A 21,795-nucleotide genomic window follows, 5' to 3' on the forward strand; every position below is an offset into this window, starting at 1 on the left:
CCTCAGGGATTTAAGGGGCGGACCCGCAGGAGAGGCCTAAAGACAGAAGATGGGGACAGAAGTAGGGACAGGCAGGGGAAGTGTACTGTGGGTAGGAAGATGCATGTCAGTTGTTTCATGGGATACCGAAGACCAGCTCCACATGAAAATATGGCCTGTGATGAATGGGAGACGTGCATCTAAGGGCACGGCTGCCGTCTCTGCATGGTGCCAGGGGCATTCCAAACCCCAGCAGAGGGGCACTCCGCAGCACGGGCAGTGTAAGGGCTCTGTCTGTGTGAGGGAGGAGGGCGTGGGAGCCGCTGACAGAGACAGTGCAGGTGGCCAGGTCGTTAAGAGGACATCTGTCTCTCTAGTCTTCCACAGAAAGAAATAAAGAAAGCTCCTAGGGGAGAAACACTCAAAGGTATTGCTATTCCGGCCTTCCAACGAGGAGAGTGTAATCGCCATTTCAGAAGGAGGCAGCAAAAGGGAAAGCGACAAAGTACTCATTTTTACTGTTCACATCTGTGCAAGCATCTAGAGGAAAACTCATTTAGGGACAAGAGGTAGCATAAGATCCTACTGAGAAAAATATAAAACATAGCAGTCTGGGGTAACGAGAGATATAATTTTGAGAGAGAATGGTGACACTTTTCTAAACAGAATTTCATTACATGTATTTTTAACTGTCCAACATGCACAACAAGAAGCAGGTTAACAGATGATCCCTTCTCCCACACAGCAGCCAGTGTTAAGTTAGAAAATGATGAGACAGGGAGTGCTAATGACAAAAGAAAAGGTGGACATTAAAAAGAAATGTACTGCCCTGGTCCGGTAGTTGAGTTGACTAGAGCATCATCCAGATATGCTAAAGTTGTAGGTTCCATCCCCAGTTGGGCCACATACAAGAACCACCCAATGAATGCAATAATAAGTGGAACAAAAAAATCAATCTCTCTCTCTCTGTCTCTCACCAATAAATAAAAATTAAAAAAACAACAACAAATTGTATATGAAAAGCAAAGAGTTGTGTGGCAAAGGATTGGGTGCAATGAACACAGTGACTTGTATTTTTAAGATAAAAGAGTAACACCCCTTTTTCCAATTAGTTCAAGAAGGACAACTGGAAATCTATAATAGTAAAAGCATAATATGGTAATTAGACCAGACGTCCTTCCGGATGACCTTTCAGACGAAGCTGGGGTTGCGAGGGAAGCCTGGGTCCCGGGTGCCAGAGGGAAGTTGGTGCCGGCATTGGGGGGAAGGAAGGCCTACTCTTGCATGAATTTCGTGCATCGGGCCCCTAGTGATTATATAGTATTCCGATAGAGAGAGACACAGAGCAAGTGAACAATAAAAAAGTTTTACAAGAGTGGAAATATGTTCTTAAAAATATATAACTTTTCCCACAATCCTTTTTTATTCATGGAACAAACTTGTTTTAGCTCAGGGAAGAAAAAAGAAACACTTGGAGAAACTGTATTGTCCTTATTCATGATATTTTAAGTCTGACACTAAGAGGATGCTTGAAGGATCCCTGAGATGAGGGAATTCGGTGGTTTGCATAACACCCACTCTCTCTGACTCCCACATAGTTCCATAGCTGGGTGCACCATGCGGTTTCCATATTCAATGTGCCCACACTCCCAGGGCAACACTGCTTCCAGGTACTTCCGACAATCACCTACGAACAGTTAGACAGTGAGAATGTGTGAGTAGGACTCTGAATTTTACTTATAGTGTCTTAGGGTCTGAACAAAGCATGGTAAGAAAGTTCAGACGTTTTCATGGATGTACTTGCTGTGGCCAGAGGAAGATACTCACTCTACCTTTGTGATTAGTTTTCTGACCACAACATCTAAAGTTGATCCACATGTTTCTTCACATATAGCCAGTGCACACATGTGAATATGCACACACACACACACACACACACACACACACACACACACACACTGAAACAAAAGTTTAATAGAAAAAATATTGAACTCTACTACCACTGAGGCAATCTGACATTTTCTTTCTATTATATAATTTTCTTAATACAAATGCTAGACATGATCCTCCAAATTCACTTCAGCACCAGGTTGTAAAGACACGGATTGAGAGGTTATCATCATAATGATAAGGATGTTCTTCCCATAGCTCCATATTATCCTGTAGAGAGACAATTTTAGAATTCTCATGGGAAGAAGCAACAATGAAAGACAGGAAAAAAAGCAAAAGGAATATAATCCAACTTTCAACCCAAATATAATCCAAGGGGAACTCAAACTTTAATTTAGGCCTGGGTTCAACGTAAGGAGTCACATCCAGCATATGCATGGGTCAGATATCCCCACCCTGTATTTAAGAACATTTATGAGCATAAATAATAAATTCACATTTTATGTGAAAGTATATGTAAAAGGGGGCAAACTATTGAAGACAGTTCTTAGTTATAAAAGTGGAAATCAGCTTTACAATTTGATCTGCTATTTATAACCTGTTCCTTTCCACTATTTTTTTCCATCCAATTTTTCTTGGCTACTCCACTTCAAAAGATTAGCTTACAAGGTGCGAAGAAACATGAAGTGAAGGTGAGATTTAGAATAAGTCCATTTGGTTTCAAGTTTTAAATTACTGTAAAAGTATAAGTGACTGGGAAGTAAGGGGGTAGGAAATGGTGGGCTGTAATTGGAACGGCTTTTGCCTGGCCACAGGAAACCAATTTTCATGCTCCTGCTTTGCAACTAAACTAGCTGACAAGTTTAGCCAAATAATGGATTCATTAGGCTCTTATGCAAAAATAAAGGAATTGACTGGAGGGTCACTAGGGTTCCTTTTTGAATAAAATTTACGAAGTTACTGCTTAAAATAAATTTTAGCTAAATATCAATTTTATCTATCAATAATTCTAATACACCTCTCATTGCAGAAGAGAATCAAACCTACAAACTTAAAGAGGTACTTGTCAAATTCCTAGTCTATTAACAAAACCAAACTCAGTAAAAAGAGATAATATAAGTGATAAAAGCATAATGGAGAATTAATTGTATTATATAATGCAAAATGCAAAATATAGAATTCTCATAATATATAGATAGTTGGGGGGGGAGAGCCATAATATTAACAATGAAAGCTTTGGAGTATTGGGGCTATGAGTGGATAATTCCTTTCTTCCATCTTAATTTTCTGTGTCTTTTTAAAAAAACGTTATGTATTAGTTTTAACAGAACTCCTCCTGTTCTGCTTTATGCACTAAAATAAACTTTATTTTAAAACAAAAATATAGTATATTGTTTTTGGCTTATTACTATATGTTTTCTGCTTACTGGGAGTCACGTCACTCATAAGCCCAGGGATTTCAGGAATTAAAGCAATATAAGAAGAAATAAATGTTGGAACAAAATATAAAAGCTTGAAAATATCTAGTGAGAGGCAAGATTGACAGAAAAAGGACAGCTCATACACTATAGATAAGGGTGTAAGTTTAAACAGCTGGTTAGTAAAAAACCTGTCATTATCTTAAAAATTAAAATGCAATTAACCCAGCAATTCCAGTTATCAGAATCTATGCTACAAAAATTCTGATGGTTATGCATAAAAACATAATATGATGACTTCCTTTATAAATAAGTTTAAAACAGTGAAAGTTTTTAAAAAGTTAAAAGTTAAATGTCCATCTATAGAGAAAGAATAAAATATATTTGTATTGATTTCAGAGAGGAAAGGAGAGGGAGAGAGATAGAAACATCAATAGTGAGAGAGAATCATCGATTGGCTGTCTCCTGCACACCTCCTCCTACTGGGGATCAAGCCCGCAACTCAGGCATGTGCCCTTGACCTGAATTGAATCCAGGACTCTTCAGTCCATAGGCCGATGTTCTATCCACTGAGCCAAACCATCTAGGGCTACTTATGTACTTTTGGTTTATGGATATGAATAAAAATGGAAGTTTTATAAATTTACTTAAAACTATTTTAATATATGCAACAGGCTACTAGGAAGGCATGGGAGGAATGTTTATAGTCAGAGGGTAAGTTCAAATCAAGATCTAAACAGAGAAATCGTCTAATGGTTGTTCAAGTAGAAATGTCTAAGAGTGGTGATTCATGAATACTATATGCAGAAATCAGTGCTGGTAATAGATCGCTAAAAAGGGCTATTCACATCAAACAGTGATTACTATAAACCTCTAATTATGTGCTCTAGAGAGAGCCTTGTGCCTTTCCCACTGTAATTTCTAGTTCTTAAACTGGAACTCTGACTTCAATTCAAATCTCAATGGCTTCTTAGCTGTTAAATGTAGGCTTACCCATGAATAACCACTGCACCCCGCTGTACACACACAGATTTTGACAAGAATAATGAGTTTTATTTTTTATTTCAATGTGTAATGATGGTTTGCAAAAAAATAAAAAATAAATATATATATATATGACTGGTAGTTGGCTATGAAAATACTTGAGAGGATACCCTTGACTGAGCCAAAGAGCTTAACACAAATTTAAACAATATTCATGTCCCCAGAAAACAGTCATTAACCTGCACTACGGGTTTGGCTCAGTGGATAAAACTTCGGCCTGCGAACTGAAGGGTCCTAGGTTCAATTCCAGTCAAGGGCTGAGGGTTCAATGCCCAGTAGGGAGTGTGCAGGAGGCAGTCAAGCAATGATTTTCTCTCATCATTTATGTTATCTCTCACTCTCTCTCCCATCCTCTCTGAAATCAATAAAAATATATCTAAAAAATATTTTATTATATAATATTTTAAAAAATTCTTTATATTGAAAGGCTAATATGCAAATTGACCAAACAGCAGAACTACTGGTCGCTATGACATGCACTGACCACCAGGGGGTGGACGCTCAACACAGGAGGTGCCCCCTGGTGGTCAGTGTGCTCCCACCGGGGGAGCACTGCTCAGCCAGAAGCCAGGCTCATGGCTGGCAAGCGCAGTGGTGGTGGCAGGAGCCTCTCTTGCCTCTGTGGCAGTGCTAAGGATGTCCAACTGCCAGCTTAGGCCCTAAGCCTGCTCCCTGTGGGGAGCATGCCTAAGCCATCAGTCGGACATCCCCTGAGGGCTCCCGGACTGCAAGAGGGTACAGGCCAGGCTGGGGGACACCCCCCCACCCGCCCCCGAGTGCACAAATTTCATGCACCGGGCCCCTAGTAAAAAAAAAAAAAGCATGTGCAATTTTAAAAACAAACAAACAAAAACAGTCATTAACCTCATCCTAATTTTAACACAATTCACACTTTAGCTAAATACCCTTGCAGTTGTTTTCTGTTGAATTTGGGAGCATAAAAGAGGGAAAGGATAACTCTGGAGAGGGAGGAGGGACTGGTAAGGAAATGTAAGTCCTGCAAAGTTTGCAGAGTAAAGTGCCTCTTCAACCAGAGCAAGTTAGGACTTTTGCTCTGTCAAGTTGCTAAGCTACCCATGGGGGGCATCCTTTGGGAGGCACTCAAGTCATACACTCTGATCCACAAAATCATGGCTGGACTTTGTATGGTCCCTCCTCTATCAATGTTGTGTAGGATCTGAAAATGCAACCCATGGCTCAGCCTACTTGGCCTCCTATGTCATTGGTAACAGACTAAGCATGAAAGAAGCTACATTATACAGAGAGAACTGCTGTGCCCAAACAGTATTAATCCAAGTGTGGGAATTAAAGTGCTTCTCTCCTTCCCATGTCAGAGATTGAAAACAGGCATATATAACCCAATGCAATTCATTGTTTTGATATTGAGTCCTAGTAAAGTACTCAGATGAAGACAGCATTTCTCATCAAATAAGGGGCGCATATACCAATCTTTTATTGAACAAAGGACTGAAAAGCATATCGTCAGAAAGATGGATATCTTTGTGACTATCTTCCTTGTCACTAGCATGCTAACTGTAGCTGTATAGCCCAGTCCCGCATGATTAATTTTCTTTCTACCCACATGTTTGCTAAATGGCATGGGGTCCTTATAAATAGCAGGGGTAGCAGTCCTATTCTCATAAAAGCTTGTCATTTTTGTGCAAGGCTTATCATCATTCCTGGGTTTGGAGAATGATATTGTATCCTTAAAAGAGGGACAAGACCTGTTATCCCATAGTATAATGTGTAAACTGCTTTCAGAAAGTAGTGTAATTCCTTTAAAAAGTTACACTTATACCATGGATGGCTTGATTCAGTGGATAGAGCATCCACCTGCAGACCAAAGGGTCCTGTGTTCAATTCCAGTCAAGGGCACATACCTTGTTTGCAGGCTCCTCCGTGGCCCTGGGGCCCTGGTCGGGGCTCATGTAGGAGGCAACCAATCGATGTGTTTCGCTCACATCGATGTTTCTCTCTGTCATTCCCTCTCTCTACCACTCTACCACTCTCCCTAAAAGTCAATGGAAAAATATCCTTGGGTGAGGATTAACTAAAAAAAAAAATTTTCATTTACACCTAAAAGAGTGCTATTACTCTTCAAATGTAAGGATAATGCTACTATTTTAAAACATTAGGGGTGGGTTGCTACTGAGCCATTCACATGTTTTTATTCTTTATTTTTTCTCATAACAAATACTTATTGAGCCACTGCTATTACACAAGAAAGTACTGGGACCTGTGGGTATAAACATAAATAAGAATTTGCCTCTCATACATGGGTTTCCATTATAAAATGTTTGCAGAATATTTAAAAAATAAGTCTTCCACCAAATACCGTTTTAACCTTATCTCCAACCAAGATAACCAAAAGTTATTAGCATCAAATTAACAGCCGTGGCTCTTATTCCTACTTATTTTTGCATGGTCAATAGCAGGAGGAATAACTCTTAGGTCTGGGCTCCCTCTACATTAATAACAGAAAAAATATGGTTCATTAAATGTTTTTAAATATAGTACAAAGGAGTATTCCAGACAAATCAATAGATAAGACCTTCATTGTTCATGAATTAGAAAACAGCCCACACTGCCTTCTTGTCTTGGCAGTATCATTTCCCCACATTATATTAAGAGTAATTTTCATATAGCTTCTGAATATAGCTGATGTGAAAAATGAGTAAAATAAATTACTCCTTGAAATTATGTTTCCTAGTTTTAACTGAGCTACAAATGTTCATATCTCACCAGCTTAACTCAAAAATATCCTTTAAGTAAAATAAAAACTAATATAGCTCTTCAATTTTTTAAAGTGTGCTTTATATCAAACCATTTTAGTGTGTAAATATAGAACTTAATTAAAATAGTATATATAAAATATTAGCAGCTGCAGTTATTAAAATTACATTAAATCCCTTGAGCTTGGCCAACATAATATGAGCTTTCTTTTTTTTTTTTCTTCTTCAATTTAGTAAAGGTCAGAACTTGGTTTGGTGAATAAGTTTTGGTTTTTATAATGTTTGTTCCAGTTCACTAATCTAAAATTATAATCACATAGAAGTACTTTGCCATGAAAACAACACCAAACAAAGTAACTTAAATTTTCCATTGGATTCCAACAAAAACCTCATGTTTTATTTTTTAGCACTCTTTAAAGGCATCTCTTTCTTCTTCCCATCTAACTTTGACCTTTTCCAATGAGGGTATAAAAAGGACAGTTAATAAACTTTTGGTAATTTGAATGAATTAAAGAACTTTAAACAGAAAAAAAGTAGATTTTATTCTGCTTGTGGATTAAGGTATCTATCTGATCCCTATTGTACTAGTTCATCCAAAGAACTTGGCGAAACTATTTAGATTGTTTCACCACTTATGTCTGGAAAGAGTAAGATAGTTACCAGACTTATCATGGTGATAACTGCATAAGATATATAAATTTAAGTCACCATTTCATACACCTGAAACTAATAAAATATTGTATATGAACTATAATTAAAAATAAGTTTTAGAAAAGACAGGAAAAAAATATCCAGGTATAAATCATCATTATCAAATAAATAATGAGTGGTTTTATTTTCCTTTTTACATTCTTTTGCATTTCCTAAAATTTTGACATCAACCATGTATTTCTTCAAATAACTAGAAAATACCTCATTCCTACAGGAATGGAATACAACTGATCTGAAGTGTGGTATTATTTATCTCTCTGATCTTCCAAATGTTGTCCACTTAATTTGATCAGTTATGTGTTAGCTTGTAATGAAGTCTAAAAACCTACATATTCTCATAAATCAATTTCAAAATTTATTCTAGATGCACTTTAACTCAAACTATAATATCCCCACGTTAGTATTCCAAAACAGAAGATTAGTCCATGTGCCTATCCTCCTCTCCATCTTCTGTTTAAAAGTTCCTAAGTAGCAAATTAACTCTAGAAATAGGCTGAGGGATGCCAAAGGGAGGCACTCACTCTATTGCAACATCGCTGTATTTGCACCAATGTACTCTTCTCAGCTTAAATCATAGAGGAATCGAATTTCTAATGGAATCTGTATAGTAGAGCAGTCAAGAAAAATATTTTGCTGTCTTTGTCAATTATCTAAGACACTTGGGAAAAATGACAACATAGCATGAACTGCACAGAATGGTAACCACTGTCCTTGTGGACTTCTGTAGGAAAATGAAAGAACGATAACGTAGAGAGACCAAGTTCCCAGAGAGTGAGGAATCAGAAACAGAGTATCTGAGATACCTGGGGTTCTGAGCTTTCTTCAATTCTCCTCCCTCACCGCCAACTCCCTCCTAATTTTCATACATTCCATATATTTATTTTGTTGTGAAAAAAAACACACAGATATTTCTAGGAAGGGAAACACAACCTTCTTGATTTGTAAACAGGAAAACAAGGTATAAATAATAGTGAAATAAGAAACTGTCCCATTGCAGAGAAGTTAACAAGTGACAAATGCATCTATGGCCCTTCTCAAATAGGATGGTAATCACAGACTATTGGATCTGAAAGAAGCACTAAGTGTCATCTGGTCTGTGGCTCTCAAATTTGGCTGATCATTAAGTCTGCTGGAAAACTTTGCAAAAAATATAGAATCTTAGGTCCCATCGCTGTTGATCCCACTTTACTGGGTCTGGGATGCAATGAAATTGGTCCTCCCAATATGTTTTACACAGCAAGCAATTCAGGCCTCCCAAAATGCCTTCGCCAAGTTTCTACTGGAAAATCCAGAGTGAATGGTATAGTATATGTGCAAATGAGAGAGTTGGGGAGGGAGAGGAGGAGAGTGGCTAGGTCTAAATTCAGCTGTCTTTTATTAGAAGAACATAATTTGATTTGTAAATGAGAGAATCAGAGTATGGAAGCACAGAGTGAAGAAGGTAAAAGAAGTAACATAAAGTTGTATATAGAAAAACAAATTGCTTGCCTTCCTCATCTTTCACAAATGCTATGATTTCTGCCTACATGATTCTTAGCAACTCACCGCCCACCCCCCACCCCCCACCTCCCATCTTCCTATGCCCCAGGGGTGGGCAACCTTTTTTCTTCCAAGGGCCATTTGGATATTTTTAACTTCATTGGCAGGCCATACAAATTTACCAACTTAAAAATTACCCTGCTATATTTGGTCAAACATTTAATTAACTCCCCCCTAATACATTGGCAAGGATAGACCAAATTATTTCATGGCTTAATAAGGTCTGTGGGCCGGACATTCCCCAGCCCTGCTATGCTCCCTAACCCACTCCAAAACTTCAGAGTAAAGAAATTATATTCTTTTAGACCTTCCCTACAAGTCCCTTTCTTTCCCTGCCACACACACACACAGCTTCAGGAGAAAAGGTGCAGCAAAAATACACACAAAAAAACCCAGGTGGAATGAATCCCTATTGGTGGAATTCCAAACATCTTTCACCAGGAAGGAAAGTGATTTGGAAGGCAGTAGTTTTGCCAGTGTCCTTGAAATACAACTATATTAATTAAAGTGCTTTTTGATACCCTAGTCCTAACTTGGATAAATAGCGTGCTGTATTAAACTAAGGATTCTATGTATGGATAATCATTTTTTTCATAATTTATATTTGCCATTTCAGGCACCTCCAAACACCCAATGATGTAAGAGATCATCGGGAATGCCAGAACACTAAATTTTGTCATTTGTAAATTCACGATAAAATTTCTTGCAAGATTTGACACGTGATTATCCAATAAATATTCACTTAAAAAGCCATTTGAGCATTTGGAGTTTTATGCCCAACTATGATGATTAATTAGCTCCTTCTATGATGTGAAACGGAAATAGTAACAGATAATTTCCTTTACCCTAAAGACAGAAATGCAGAAAATCTTTAATATGTCTTGGTTTTAATTCATTAGGAAAGGAGTGGGGTGCATGGGATATTCCAGCAGATAAACAGCATAGGAAACAGATAAATTACCTGACCGTCCATCTCTCTGGAAGTCCACATGATACCATTCTCCATCATTCACCTTCTTCTGCAGGGCTTTGATTTTTATTGTACCTGACCCCATGTCTAGGAGGAGGTAGAGGTGGCCATCCAGCATCTCAATAGCAAAGAAGTCAACCTTGATCATCTGTGGGTGCTTGGCATCTTTTTGGTGTCTTGGCTTGCCATGGCTAAATAAGATGAGGCCATTTGGCTCTGTTGTGCGGAAATCAAATGATATGGAGCCTGTTTTCTTTGCATTCCATTTAGGCAAAGAGATGAAAGACTCTGGGGTTTCAAAGGTGATTGGGTCCAAAGTTGCAACATTCTCACATTTAAATGCCACTACTCCATGGATCTTCATCTTAGGGTCTCCTTGCTTGGCAAGTCGAGATAATTCCAGCCTTACATCATTATTTTTATATACAACCTGTAGGCAGAGGATAACAGTGAGAAGACCAGGCTCATATTTTAATAGTTAGAATGTGTTGTCAACATCTCATGTAACTGTCAAGTAGATCATGAATAGGTACACAATGTTCAATGCCTTTTGATGTATAATGCCATTTTTTTTCAGCCACATTAAATTCAAGTATCAATTCATTGAACAGTAACCATTCCAATCTAATGTCCTTCATATAATGTGCCTGCACACACACATGGAAGCTGCCTGTAGTTAACTCAAATAATTTGAATAAATCTGCAGAGAGCTTGTATTTCAAGTATGTGTAGACTTGGATTTATAAAAGCCATTTGCTTTCATTAGTTGGCTATTATACTTTGTTTATGAAATACAAATATTGAAGTTTTTCAGTTTTCTCATGACTAAGCTATCTGAAATTAGACACTTTTGTATAATAGTCCCCTACACTATAGAAACTCTTCTAGGGTCTATATATCCATGGTGATATACAGGATGGTACAAAAGTAGGTTTACAATGGTGAGTACATGAAATACAGAGTTTATTCTTTAATTATTGTTTATTAATCATTGTATTATTTTCCATATGAACAACTGTAAACCTACTTTTGTCCCACCCTGTATATGTCATTTATAAGATAATCACAAGTTAAGGAAAAAAACATCCTACATTTTCACAGAAAAATCATAAAATACAACTAAGGTGCAGAAGCTCGCTCTTGCCCTCCCCTACATTAGTAACTGTCTGAATAATGTTACGTAATTCTGGAACACGGTGTTTACTCTGGATCCATTCAACCTGGATCACTGGCGCTCCATTTCACTTTGAATATAACGGATGTGGAGCAAAGTGTGTCCTGTACCGTCATTTCCCAAGGCACTTCATCTAAAGCGGTGGGTGGTGCTGATCATTGGTCCTAGGGTTGTTTTGGAATCCAAATAGCAAATCTACTGGCAGGTCTCACAATATCCTGCATCTGCCATCACATCACCTTAATAAACGTATAGCTATTGTGACATAAGAATAAAGAGAGATCCATACCCTTTCTTTACAAAATGCATATCATGGATAATTACATTCCAAAAAAATGTAGGTCATACAGACATAAGGGTACATTAGATATCTATGTCCAGATAACTGTCTACAATCTTTTAAGAGGGCACTCAAAATTTCACAGCAGCCAACACTGTGAGATTCTAAACTCATTCATCCATGTGTAAAATCACATTCATATAACAGAAAAAGTAAGAAAGCCTGTCTTTAACCAGGTCAACAGAGCAGTTAATTCTTTCAAACCCAAGGCCAACTGAGCCAAGAGTTAGTGTGGCTGATGAATTTCCCAAAATGAATGGTTAATGGATACTTTATTTTTCAGAGTGATTAAGAGTGCATGGTCTGGTATTGGACTCCCTAAGTTCAAATTCCACCTCCAGCATTACCTTCTTTTTCTCCCTCATAAGGAGATTATACCTTATAGGATGGTTACAATGATTAAAGAAGTAAACGCATGTAAGTGAGAAAATCCACATAAAGGCAATCAATCCAATGCCAGGTACATGGTAAGATTATCAACTATCTCAAACTGCATAATTATAAATATCATCCTCTCTTTACTAAGTAGACACAGAGATATTCGTTCTAAATAAATTCATTATAAGGAAACATTTACAAATTATGTACACTCATATAATTGGTATTTTATACTTGATTTGTGTCAACTAAATAAGTCATATATTTCAAATGCTAGTCCTAATGTTTTAATTTACCTTTATGTTGAGGAAGGATTATGCTAAAGAATATCATATCCCTTACTCTTTGAACAAATATGTATAATGGTTTAACAAGATTCTATTAACAACAAAAGAAGAGAAAATGAACTCAAGCAATAGCAAAAAGGAATTAGATTAAATCTTAAGTATACTTCCTGGAAAATAGAAAGAGCGCTTAAGCCTTGGGAAGGTTGATTTAGAATTGCCGTTTTTCAGCATTGTTAGAAGTGGAGAAAACTCTGTGCACAGATGATTTTCCACTTTTATAACCTCTCACCATAATATTCAAGCCACCCCAAATTATTTTCCATTTTTACTTGTGATTTGTATTTTAATATTTGGGAATTCTTTTGACATGGATATTGATCAGGAACAAATATTTCCTGACCCAAGTGATAAGGATGATAATGCTGAACAATGCTAACACATTTCCTTTGCAATAAACCACAGCAATGGAATTGGGTGTTTCTGACATGAGCAAGTGGATATAAGGATGGGTCTATTGCCACATGAGTCCCACATCAGCTACCTGAAAGATGAAGGATGTGGGGACTGGGCAAATCTAGGTGGGGGTTTCAGTGAGAGATTTGTAATGCCATCAGCAAAGTGGGTGTCCTGGTGATAGGGAGGTTCAAGTTAATGGAGAAGAAAAATAGGGATTCACTTGATCATATTACTTAGTGTTAGCCTTGTACTGTCCCTCCACCCCACACCCCAACAAAGAAAATTAATCTTCACCAGATCCTGTGCTTTATGTAGGTAGGGACCCTGCTCACTACAGCCCACCACTAAGATCAGTGCACCTGTCACAGAGTAGACACACAAAATATTTGGTGCAAATTGAATAAAATTCTTCCTTTACTTTTTATAAAAATCTCATTCCCAGATTACAGAGTACTATTAATAACAATATTTACAAATATAATTAAAATACCATAGAATGTCCTGCTGGTATGGCTCAGTGATTGAGCATGAACCAAGAGTTCATTGGTTCAATTCCTGGTCAGGGCACATGCCAGGATTGTGGGCTCGATCCTCAGTAAGGGGCATGCAAGAGGCAGCCGATTGATATTTCTCTCTCATTGATGTTTCTATCTCTCTATCCCTTCCCCTTCCTTTCTCTCTAAAGTCAATACAAATATATTTTAAAAAAATACAATAGACTGTGGTACTGTGGACTAATACCATAACCAACTACTATTTTCAGCCTATTTCTCTAGGAAAATGGAGAAACTCCTGTGCATATAAATGGATAGCTGGCCTATGTATTAGAAAACTTCACTTTCAAACCTCATTTTGTAGGGTGTAAATTACTTTTACAGTGAAAAACACCCGAGTTTAAATTCTCCAGAGGTAGAATCATTTTCCTAGAAGAAGTGTCTTGAGGAGAAGCACAATGTGTTTTTTTCCCCTTCTCATTTTGTATTCTTTGAAAGGCAACTCTAAAAAGACAGAAAAGCAATTTTGGATGGGCAGGCAGATAGCTCTCAGCTCTACACTATTACTTCATGTGACCCAGATTTCATAATCACCCTATTTTTCTAAAGTTAGACGTATCTTAAAATGGCCTGAACATAGTTCAATTATAATAACAAGGAGTAGCCAGTAAGCACTCCGTCTTCTAAAAATTCTCATGTAAGCTCTTTTTTGCTTCTTTCTGTTATGTTTCTCAGTCTTTCACCATTATTCACATATCTCTTTTCTTATTTATATCAAGTTGCAATTTATTTAATAGTTTCAACTTTCAACAAATCTCTATATACTCTAGCATCTTAATAATCAATGATGATATATTATTGTACACTAATTTGGATCTGTTGTGGAATCCAGATATTTCTTTTTTGGAATATTGACTTTTTCAAGAGTAATTCAAAATGCTAAATTTCACTTCCTGCTTCGGGAGCTTATATCATTTGTCTCCAAAAGATAGTCATTAGTATAAAATAAGGCCTTAGGTTTTTCTGTCATTGATTTGCTACTTGCTGTTTTAGCGGGTAGGGGGTTGTTTTGTTTTAGCTGCCATATAATTTCCACACTCTGCTATGATGATCTTTTCCCTTTCCTCCAACATTTTTTAGAATTTTTAAAATGCCCCTCACACTTAAATGTGGAAGAAGAGGAGTAATATGTTTGTGTTGTAGGCTTACCACTCTAAATGAATTAATGTTGTTGTACAATATAAATGTTGTAACAAGCTAACATGGCACAATATAACATGTTGTACAATATAAATGTTGTAACAAGCTAACATGGCACTTGGTAGATGATTGGTCAGGGTTTTAAAGTAATTAATAGAGCAGCAGGGTCAAAGTGATCAAAGCAAATTGGGGGGGAATCCTTGCACATCCTGATATTTATTAACATTGTAGTTTGAAGTATACAGCAGACTTTGTAGCTGAGGTTTCTTAGCCAGCAAATACATATACATAGGAAGTAGCAATTGCAGGAATTTTACATTCACTCAGGAGAGGGCTCCTGCGCATGTGACAACAAAAACTACCACTACAACAACCATATCAGTTCAGATTGATGAGTGTTTACTCTCTGCCAGGCTCCGTTACAAAAGATTTATATGCATTATGTGTCCACTTCTCACAAGTATCTTAGGAAATAGATAATGGTACCCTATTTTATCGACAAATACGTAGGGCCACAGAGCTCAATGAAAGTCTTATATCATGACCATGTCTAACACTGTTTGAATATCTCATGATGTTAACTTCAAACTTTGTCTTAGTATCTCAGCAGGAAATCTCAGGTGTTTTTTTTACTGTTTTTTTGTTTTGTTTTGTTTTGTTTTGTTTTGTTTTTTATTGCACTTGCTTAGTAAGTAGAAGATTCACAATCAAATAACTATTTGCCACTATGCAAACGGATGACCTTGCTATAAGTTACATGGGTTATTCCAAAGACCAGGATTTTCCCTTCCATTTGTCCTCAATTAAATATTTCTAAATGAATCAAATATTCATGGAAATTTTCATGTGCCTCTTAATTAAAATGTCTCTTCAAGTTTGATTTAAGCCAAGGGCCTATTACTCTGTATGCAGGACTATAATGTAGTTTTTCAACAGGTATTTCATTCATAATGTATACATTCAAAAATTCCATGTGGCTTAAGCATTACCTAAGGGGACTTTGTTTTAGTTTTACTTTTTGTTCGTTGTAAATGCATTTGATTCTTTTACTCTATTAAAAAAAAGTGAGGATATTTGAAATGCCAGAATTTAATTCTTATTTTCTCCTCTCTGTGATCTGTTCAAGCATCATCTATTCATAGCAATGTGCTTATTTCAAAATACAACCAAGAGTTAGCCAGTAAGTGAACAGCACAAGGGCCACCCCAGCAAGTGGGAAGAAAATTGTATTTGTTTTGTCACGACCTAGATAAGGAACAGCTCAAAAAAGGAAATAAAATGTGTTACAACTTTCATCCCTGGCATGAACTTATTTATTATTTTGTAATTCATTTTCAATCCCCACATTTTCATTTTAACCAGATAAGTACTTATAAGGTAAGGTACTGGGGAAAATATCATTTTACTTGCTCCCCTGGGCATATGCCCAGTGCAATAGAAGAACATGGTTCAGTGAGAATAAACCAGTTTAATTGCTCTTAAATAATTGCTACGGTCATGTATACGGGTAATGTGTAAACTGTGTGTGGACACACATAAACACACACAATTTATATACTATCCAATGTACATATGTTTATATGTAGGGTGCCAAACCTGCTATCATTATGCCCAGAAACAAAAATTCACATGTATTAAATTAGAGAGTTCTTAGTTAAGACACACAGATGGTCTGACTCATTTGGAATAAAAAATGTCTGGGCCAAAAAAAACAAATTTTAGCACGTATAGACTTGGCATACTACAAAGCAAGGGCTTTAGCCAGAAAAAGATTATTTTATAATTTTAAAAAAGTAGAAAATTAAACAGATTTTCCTCAATGCTCCTGCCACTAAAAAGAGATAAATTTAAAAGCAGAGTAGAGGCAAGATGGTCACTTTTTTTAAATCACTGCACTCAATATTGTCCTATCTCCCATCCAAGATCAAGTTTCTTATGCAAATTCATTTTCTTACGCTGGGAGCCTAGCATATATTTACTATATTTGCCTATAGTAAAATGTTGAATTTAACTGACCAAGGGGTTAATAGGATTTTAGTCACACCATAGACGTTATCACTTGTAATTCGAATACGTCCACTTGAGGCCAATGTGCATCTAGTTGTAGGGACTTACATTTGGGGTGGGATGGAGAAAGGGTGGCAGATAGGAAGGAAGGTGTAGGAAATGTACAAGCCCAGTATAAAGTATTGCAATACATCTTCAAAAACAATACGTACATTGTGGAAAGTCTATGTAAGGAAAGTTATATAAGGCATTTTGAAAGATAAGAGGATGTTTTTAGGGGTAATCTTTTCCCATTTTAATCCTACTTAGAGAATCTGTGCAGATAAAATTTTTACCTAAATTAAAACTTCCCCCATAACAAAAAAGTTAATTCTGGAATGTAAAAACAGACTACCATAACATCATTTCTCAGTAGAGATAACTAATTTAATTTGAAAACAAAAATTAGTTGAACTTTGGAGAGGATAAAAATATGTTGTCTAAGCCATGTAGAAAAATAAATATTTTTGCTTAATTCCAATTAAATATGCTCAATACATCCTATTCATAAAAAGAAGTGAACGCAAAAAGAAACTTTCTGGCTTTTGCCCTTTCCTCATCCCATCATCAGTGAACTGCCTAAAGTTATTCAGACAACATCGGACACCATCTGGACAGGTTAGCCATGGGAGCTAAAAGACTGTGCTGTCCCTGTAACAGCTCTACTTAATGAAGCTTTCAGTGGCATATACATGTGACAAAAGAACTCAAGTTCCATTAAATAAGAATGTCTACTTTTCTCACATTAAAGATTCAGTAATTCAGCCCTAGCCAGTTTGACTCAGTGGCTAGATAGAGCATTGGTCAGTGGACTAAAGGGTCCTGGGTTCAATTCCAGTCAAGGGCACATGCCCAGGTTGCGGGCTCCATCCCCAGTAGGGGGCATGCAGGAGGCAGGCGATCGATAATTCTCATCATTGATGTTTCTCGCTCCCTCTCTCTTCCTCTCTGAAATCAATAAAAAAATATTTTTTAAAAATTCAGTAATTCAGTAATCCTCTGGGGGAAAATGAAAAAAAAAAAACACACACACACACAAAACACTATTGTCAGTAATGTGAGATTTGAGGTGTCGATTTAAAAAAAAAAAGCTGTAAATTAGATCAATCCTCTCTTATTTTCAGATGAAGAAACTGAGGCTCAGATAAATGAAGGGACTGTCCCAGTTGGCATCAAGTTCAGATCATGAACAAGTATTGGGGACTTCAGTGTCCAGTGCTCTTTCAAGTTTATTAAAAGAAATAAACAGGCCAATGAACCATCTCTATCATAGATGCAGAATGAGGAGAACAATTACAAATGAGCAGCCCTCTCTTCTGCAACAAGGCAGAAGAGGAAGTAACTAATTTAAACGCAATCCTAATTTTAAAACTGTGTTAGCTTCACAATAAGCTAAAGCACAAATATAAAAATAAAAGTCCTGAGGGTAAAAAATCTTGAAGTTATTTCCCCCCACTAATGATATTTAGAAAGACACTGAAAAAGTTAACTAGAAACAATAAATTTGCCATGCTGACTGTTATTTTGCAATGAAGTGATGAAGATATTTTCAGCATCAGTCTTTCATGATCTTGCAGAATGTAACACCCCATAAATTAAAGTTTAAAGTGTCTATTCCAAGCAAGCAGATGCTGCTAGTAAGGGCAACGCATGCCTACTTTATCCAAAATGTTAGAATTGTCTTCCAGGCTCAATGAGAAAAAAGTAGCCACAATTATTTTTTTTTAAGGGAACATATTCTCCAATGAACCAAGAACGGTATCTTTAAACTGATAATAAAATAGTGGCACCAAATGTTATATCTAGATTTATAAGAATAGCCCTTATAAATCTAGATATAATATTAAATACATGTATAGGTTCTGTTCTTATACATTCCATTGTTTCTTTTTTCCTTGATCTAATTATACTTGATTATCATAGCTTGTTGATAATATGTTCTAATATATGTTAATCCCCCCCATATCAAGACATTTACATTCATTATTCTAATAATGTTTATACATTGTATCATAGAGGTTTTTGTTTTCTGCATGGATAAGTTAAACATAGATGACAGAAGTATTGAAGTTGCTCTAATCTAGCTTTCCAAGCTGTAGCAAGCCAAAGCTGGTGGCTATTATTCATTTAAACTCACTTAAAGAATGCTTTATGTAGCAAAAGAAATGATTTCTTGTGTAAAATTACAGTCCTGTTATTATAATTATTTGTAAAGTTATAATTCATAAATGATTGCAATCATTTTGATTTTAACACGTGAGTGAATCTAGCCTCATGCCAGAAAATTATATTATTTATTATTTGGAGGACAAATGTACAACTAGAAAAAATGTACAAAATCAGAAAAAAAAAACGTGAATTAGCCCACCAATTACTATTTTTCAATAATCACGAGGCCCTGGTAGAGCTTCTTGCAGTAAAATAGCAGGAATGGGCCCGTCAATGGGAGAGATTTGGATGCCCTGGCAAATGGCTCAGTGCAGGAGGAAGCAGAGAGCCCTCTGACTGCACTGCAATGTGGCTCTCTTCAGAGGCAAGCCACTTGCCCCAAAACACTCAGCTAGCTGGGTAGAACCAGGAAGGAGTGGACAGAATGCGGATGCCTGTCTCCAAAGCCAGGGATAGACTATAGCTTTTTTGGTTTTCTTTCCATGGAACTCTTTTTATGGTAGCTAAGTTCCCTTCAGCAATAAAAACTGTAGGCCTCTAATAAGCATCCTGGACCTGAGATTTCAAGAGCTGGTTATCTGATCCGTGGTTACTGTACTCAAGTTGTATGAATCCCCTTTCTTGCCATAGCTGCTGGCCTTGGCTTTTAAAGAAAAATCTTTATTGTTAAAAGCATTATAGATTTCTCCCTTTTTTCCCATTGACCCCCTCCACCCCACACTCGCCCCAGGCCTTCACCACACTATTATCTGTATCCAGGGGTGATGCATATACACAGCCTTTCCAATCACACCTCCACCTGAGAACCCTCAAAGGAAACAGGGAAGCAGAAACGTAAGACAGCCAACGCTGTGGTGTTTAACATCCTGGATGAAAAGATTTTACAAAGTAGACTTGTTCCCGAGAAGCTTGTGTAAAAATCTGTTCTGTGATTTTAATAATATTTTATGAAGGCAATGCATTGCATAATCAACAGGTATATATGGCTAGGAATATAGTTATGAATATGGCCAGAGTGTGGATATAGATTCAAACAGCCCTAGGTTCGAATTCCTGCTCAGCTACTTAACTAGTTATACTGCCTTGGGCAAGTTCCTCCGTTTTTCTGAAGAAGTTTCTCTTTTTGTCAAATGAGATTGTAACTACTTATTTTAGAGGATTATTTAAACACATACAGTACTGAGCTCTTGGTCTTGAGCATTGAGTAACGAGGAGCCATTGTTACTATTATGGTCTCATTGTGTGAGACCCTAAATGTGGAAGAGGGGAGTGCTTGTCATGTCAGTAAAGAAGTGATCAGGTCTCTAAAAAGCAAAGAAGCATTCTGCGAAATAATTACTGTCAAATCCTAATGCTTATGTGCATACTTTCTAAATTTCATAACTCTGTTGTCTCCTATGAACTCTACATTTTGAAAGATTCCACCGACTAAACAAATAGTACTTATTAAGGAATACTTAGTTTGATCATTTTAAATTTATTAAAGCATCTAAGTGACAAAATAAGGTAGCTTGTGTAATCACACTAAGTTGACAGATGCATATAGTTGTTTTATTTCACTTTTGCTAATAAGAGTGGGCAAGGATGTAGCCTTTTCTAGGTTTGCTGAAAAACTGAGCATAAATAACTGTTCTTCATTTCTAATTTCAAGGACCCTAAACGTATGAAAGCACCAGATTGGGAACTGTTATTTTTTAATTATGACTGCTAAGCACTAGGGTATTTCTTCTTAATGCGTTCTTTAATTATTTCCTTTGGAAAGTCCCGAGTGCTTCAAATGTCAGATGGGTTGTGCCTTTTGCCAAGGGTTGCTTAGTGAACTGTTTATTTAATGAATGGGGTTTCGTGTGCTGCTGAATTTCTCATGGTACACGATAGGAAGTTCTTGGCAGCATTTAGATTGGAGAACTGAGAAACATATTGGCTCTGCGGAAGCTCAATCAGCTCCCAGGCAGGAGCAGGGCCTCTGCCAAGAAAAATTCACTAAAATAAAAAATACAAAGACCAAACACTCACACAATCCAAGGCTAACTGACTCTGGTGTGCAGGATTAAGTGAATGCTGGAGCCAGGTATCTCAGGTAGTCCATGAATGGAAGGGTGGAAATGCTTCAGAGTTTCAGGAGAGGAGCAGAAATGGGGTATCTCCTTGATTTGAAGGAGGACAGTATGCTTAAATCTCTGGATTGCTTGGAAAATTCAATTAGCTGCTAAGGTTAAAAAAAAAAAAAAGTCTTACAATGTTAATTTCCCATGTTTCTTCCTTATGGAGATCAGTCTAAACCTATGAAAGGTATAATGTTTATTCACTTCAATTAAGAAGTCATGAATAATGATTACTTTTAAGTGGCAACAATAGTTACTGAGCACCCTAGACTAAATATTCAGATAGCTACATTTCTAAAATGATTTGGTCAGGTACCTAGACATTGAATAAGTACTGGTTGCCAAATAGGTTTTCTATGAGAAATGGAAACAAGAAAATATGCTGCAATATTATCTAGGCTCAGAAAGGTCCCAAATCCACTCAACTATGTGTATTTTACTCAGTAGTACTACAGAATGAGGAGGGGATTGGAGATTTTTTAAAAAAAATTAAACACTAGTTTGAGAAAGTAACTATGAAAATGTGTTTTCAGTAATTCAAGATGAATCACACCAGCCTACTTGGCAATACTGTAAGAATACTCAGTCACGTGTGGAATCAGCACCTGTTGCCGGCATCGTGTCATCAGCGCCTTCCTTTGGGTCATTGCATTCTGCTCGCCTGTATCCCAAACCTTTTTCCTTTCCGTGAGGACAATTTTCTTAGTTAGACTTGCTCTCTCTCTCTCTCTCTCTCTCTCTCTCTCTCTCTCTCTCTCTCTCTTGTTTTCTACTAAAAGTAGCTTCTTTCCCTACTGGTTTACTGAAGGCTCCCTGCATTCTTGGGCCACCAGAGGCCTTGGCTGGCTCCCTGGGTTCCTGTC

General features: G+C 37.0%; 1 protein-coding gene across 2 annotated transcripts in view; it reads right to left on the minus strand.

Moving 5' to 3' along the window:
* NRXN1 (neurexin 1) overlaps positions 1 to 21,795 on the minus strand; it is a 994,129-nt gene that overhangs the window by 547,507 nt on the left and 424,827 nt on the right. For both annotated transcript variants that reach the window (XM_079791723.1, XM_079791722.1), the window contains one exon: positions 10,275 to 10,713. In XM_079791723.1, coding sequence (XP_079647849.1) covers positions 10,275 to 10,713 — 439 coding nt within the window. The remainder of the gene's footprint in view (positions 1 to 10,274; positions 10,714 to 21,795) is intronic.

Source organism: Cnephaeus nilssonii (assembly GCF_951640355.1).
Source record: "Cnephaeus nilssonii genome assembly, chromosome: 15".
NCBI classification, from domain to species: domain Eukaryota; kingdom Metazoa; phylum Chordata; class Mammalia; order Chiroptera; family Vespertilionidae; genus Cnephaeus; species Cnephaeus nilssonii.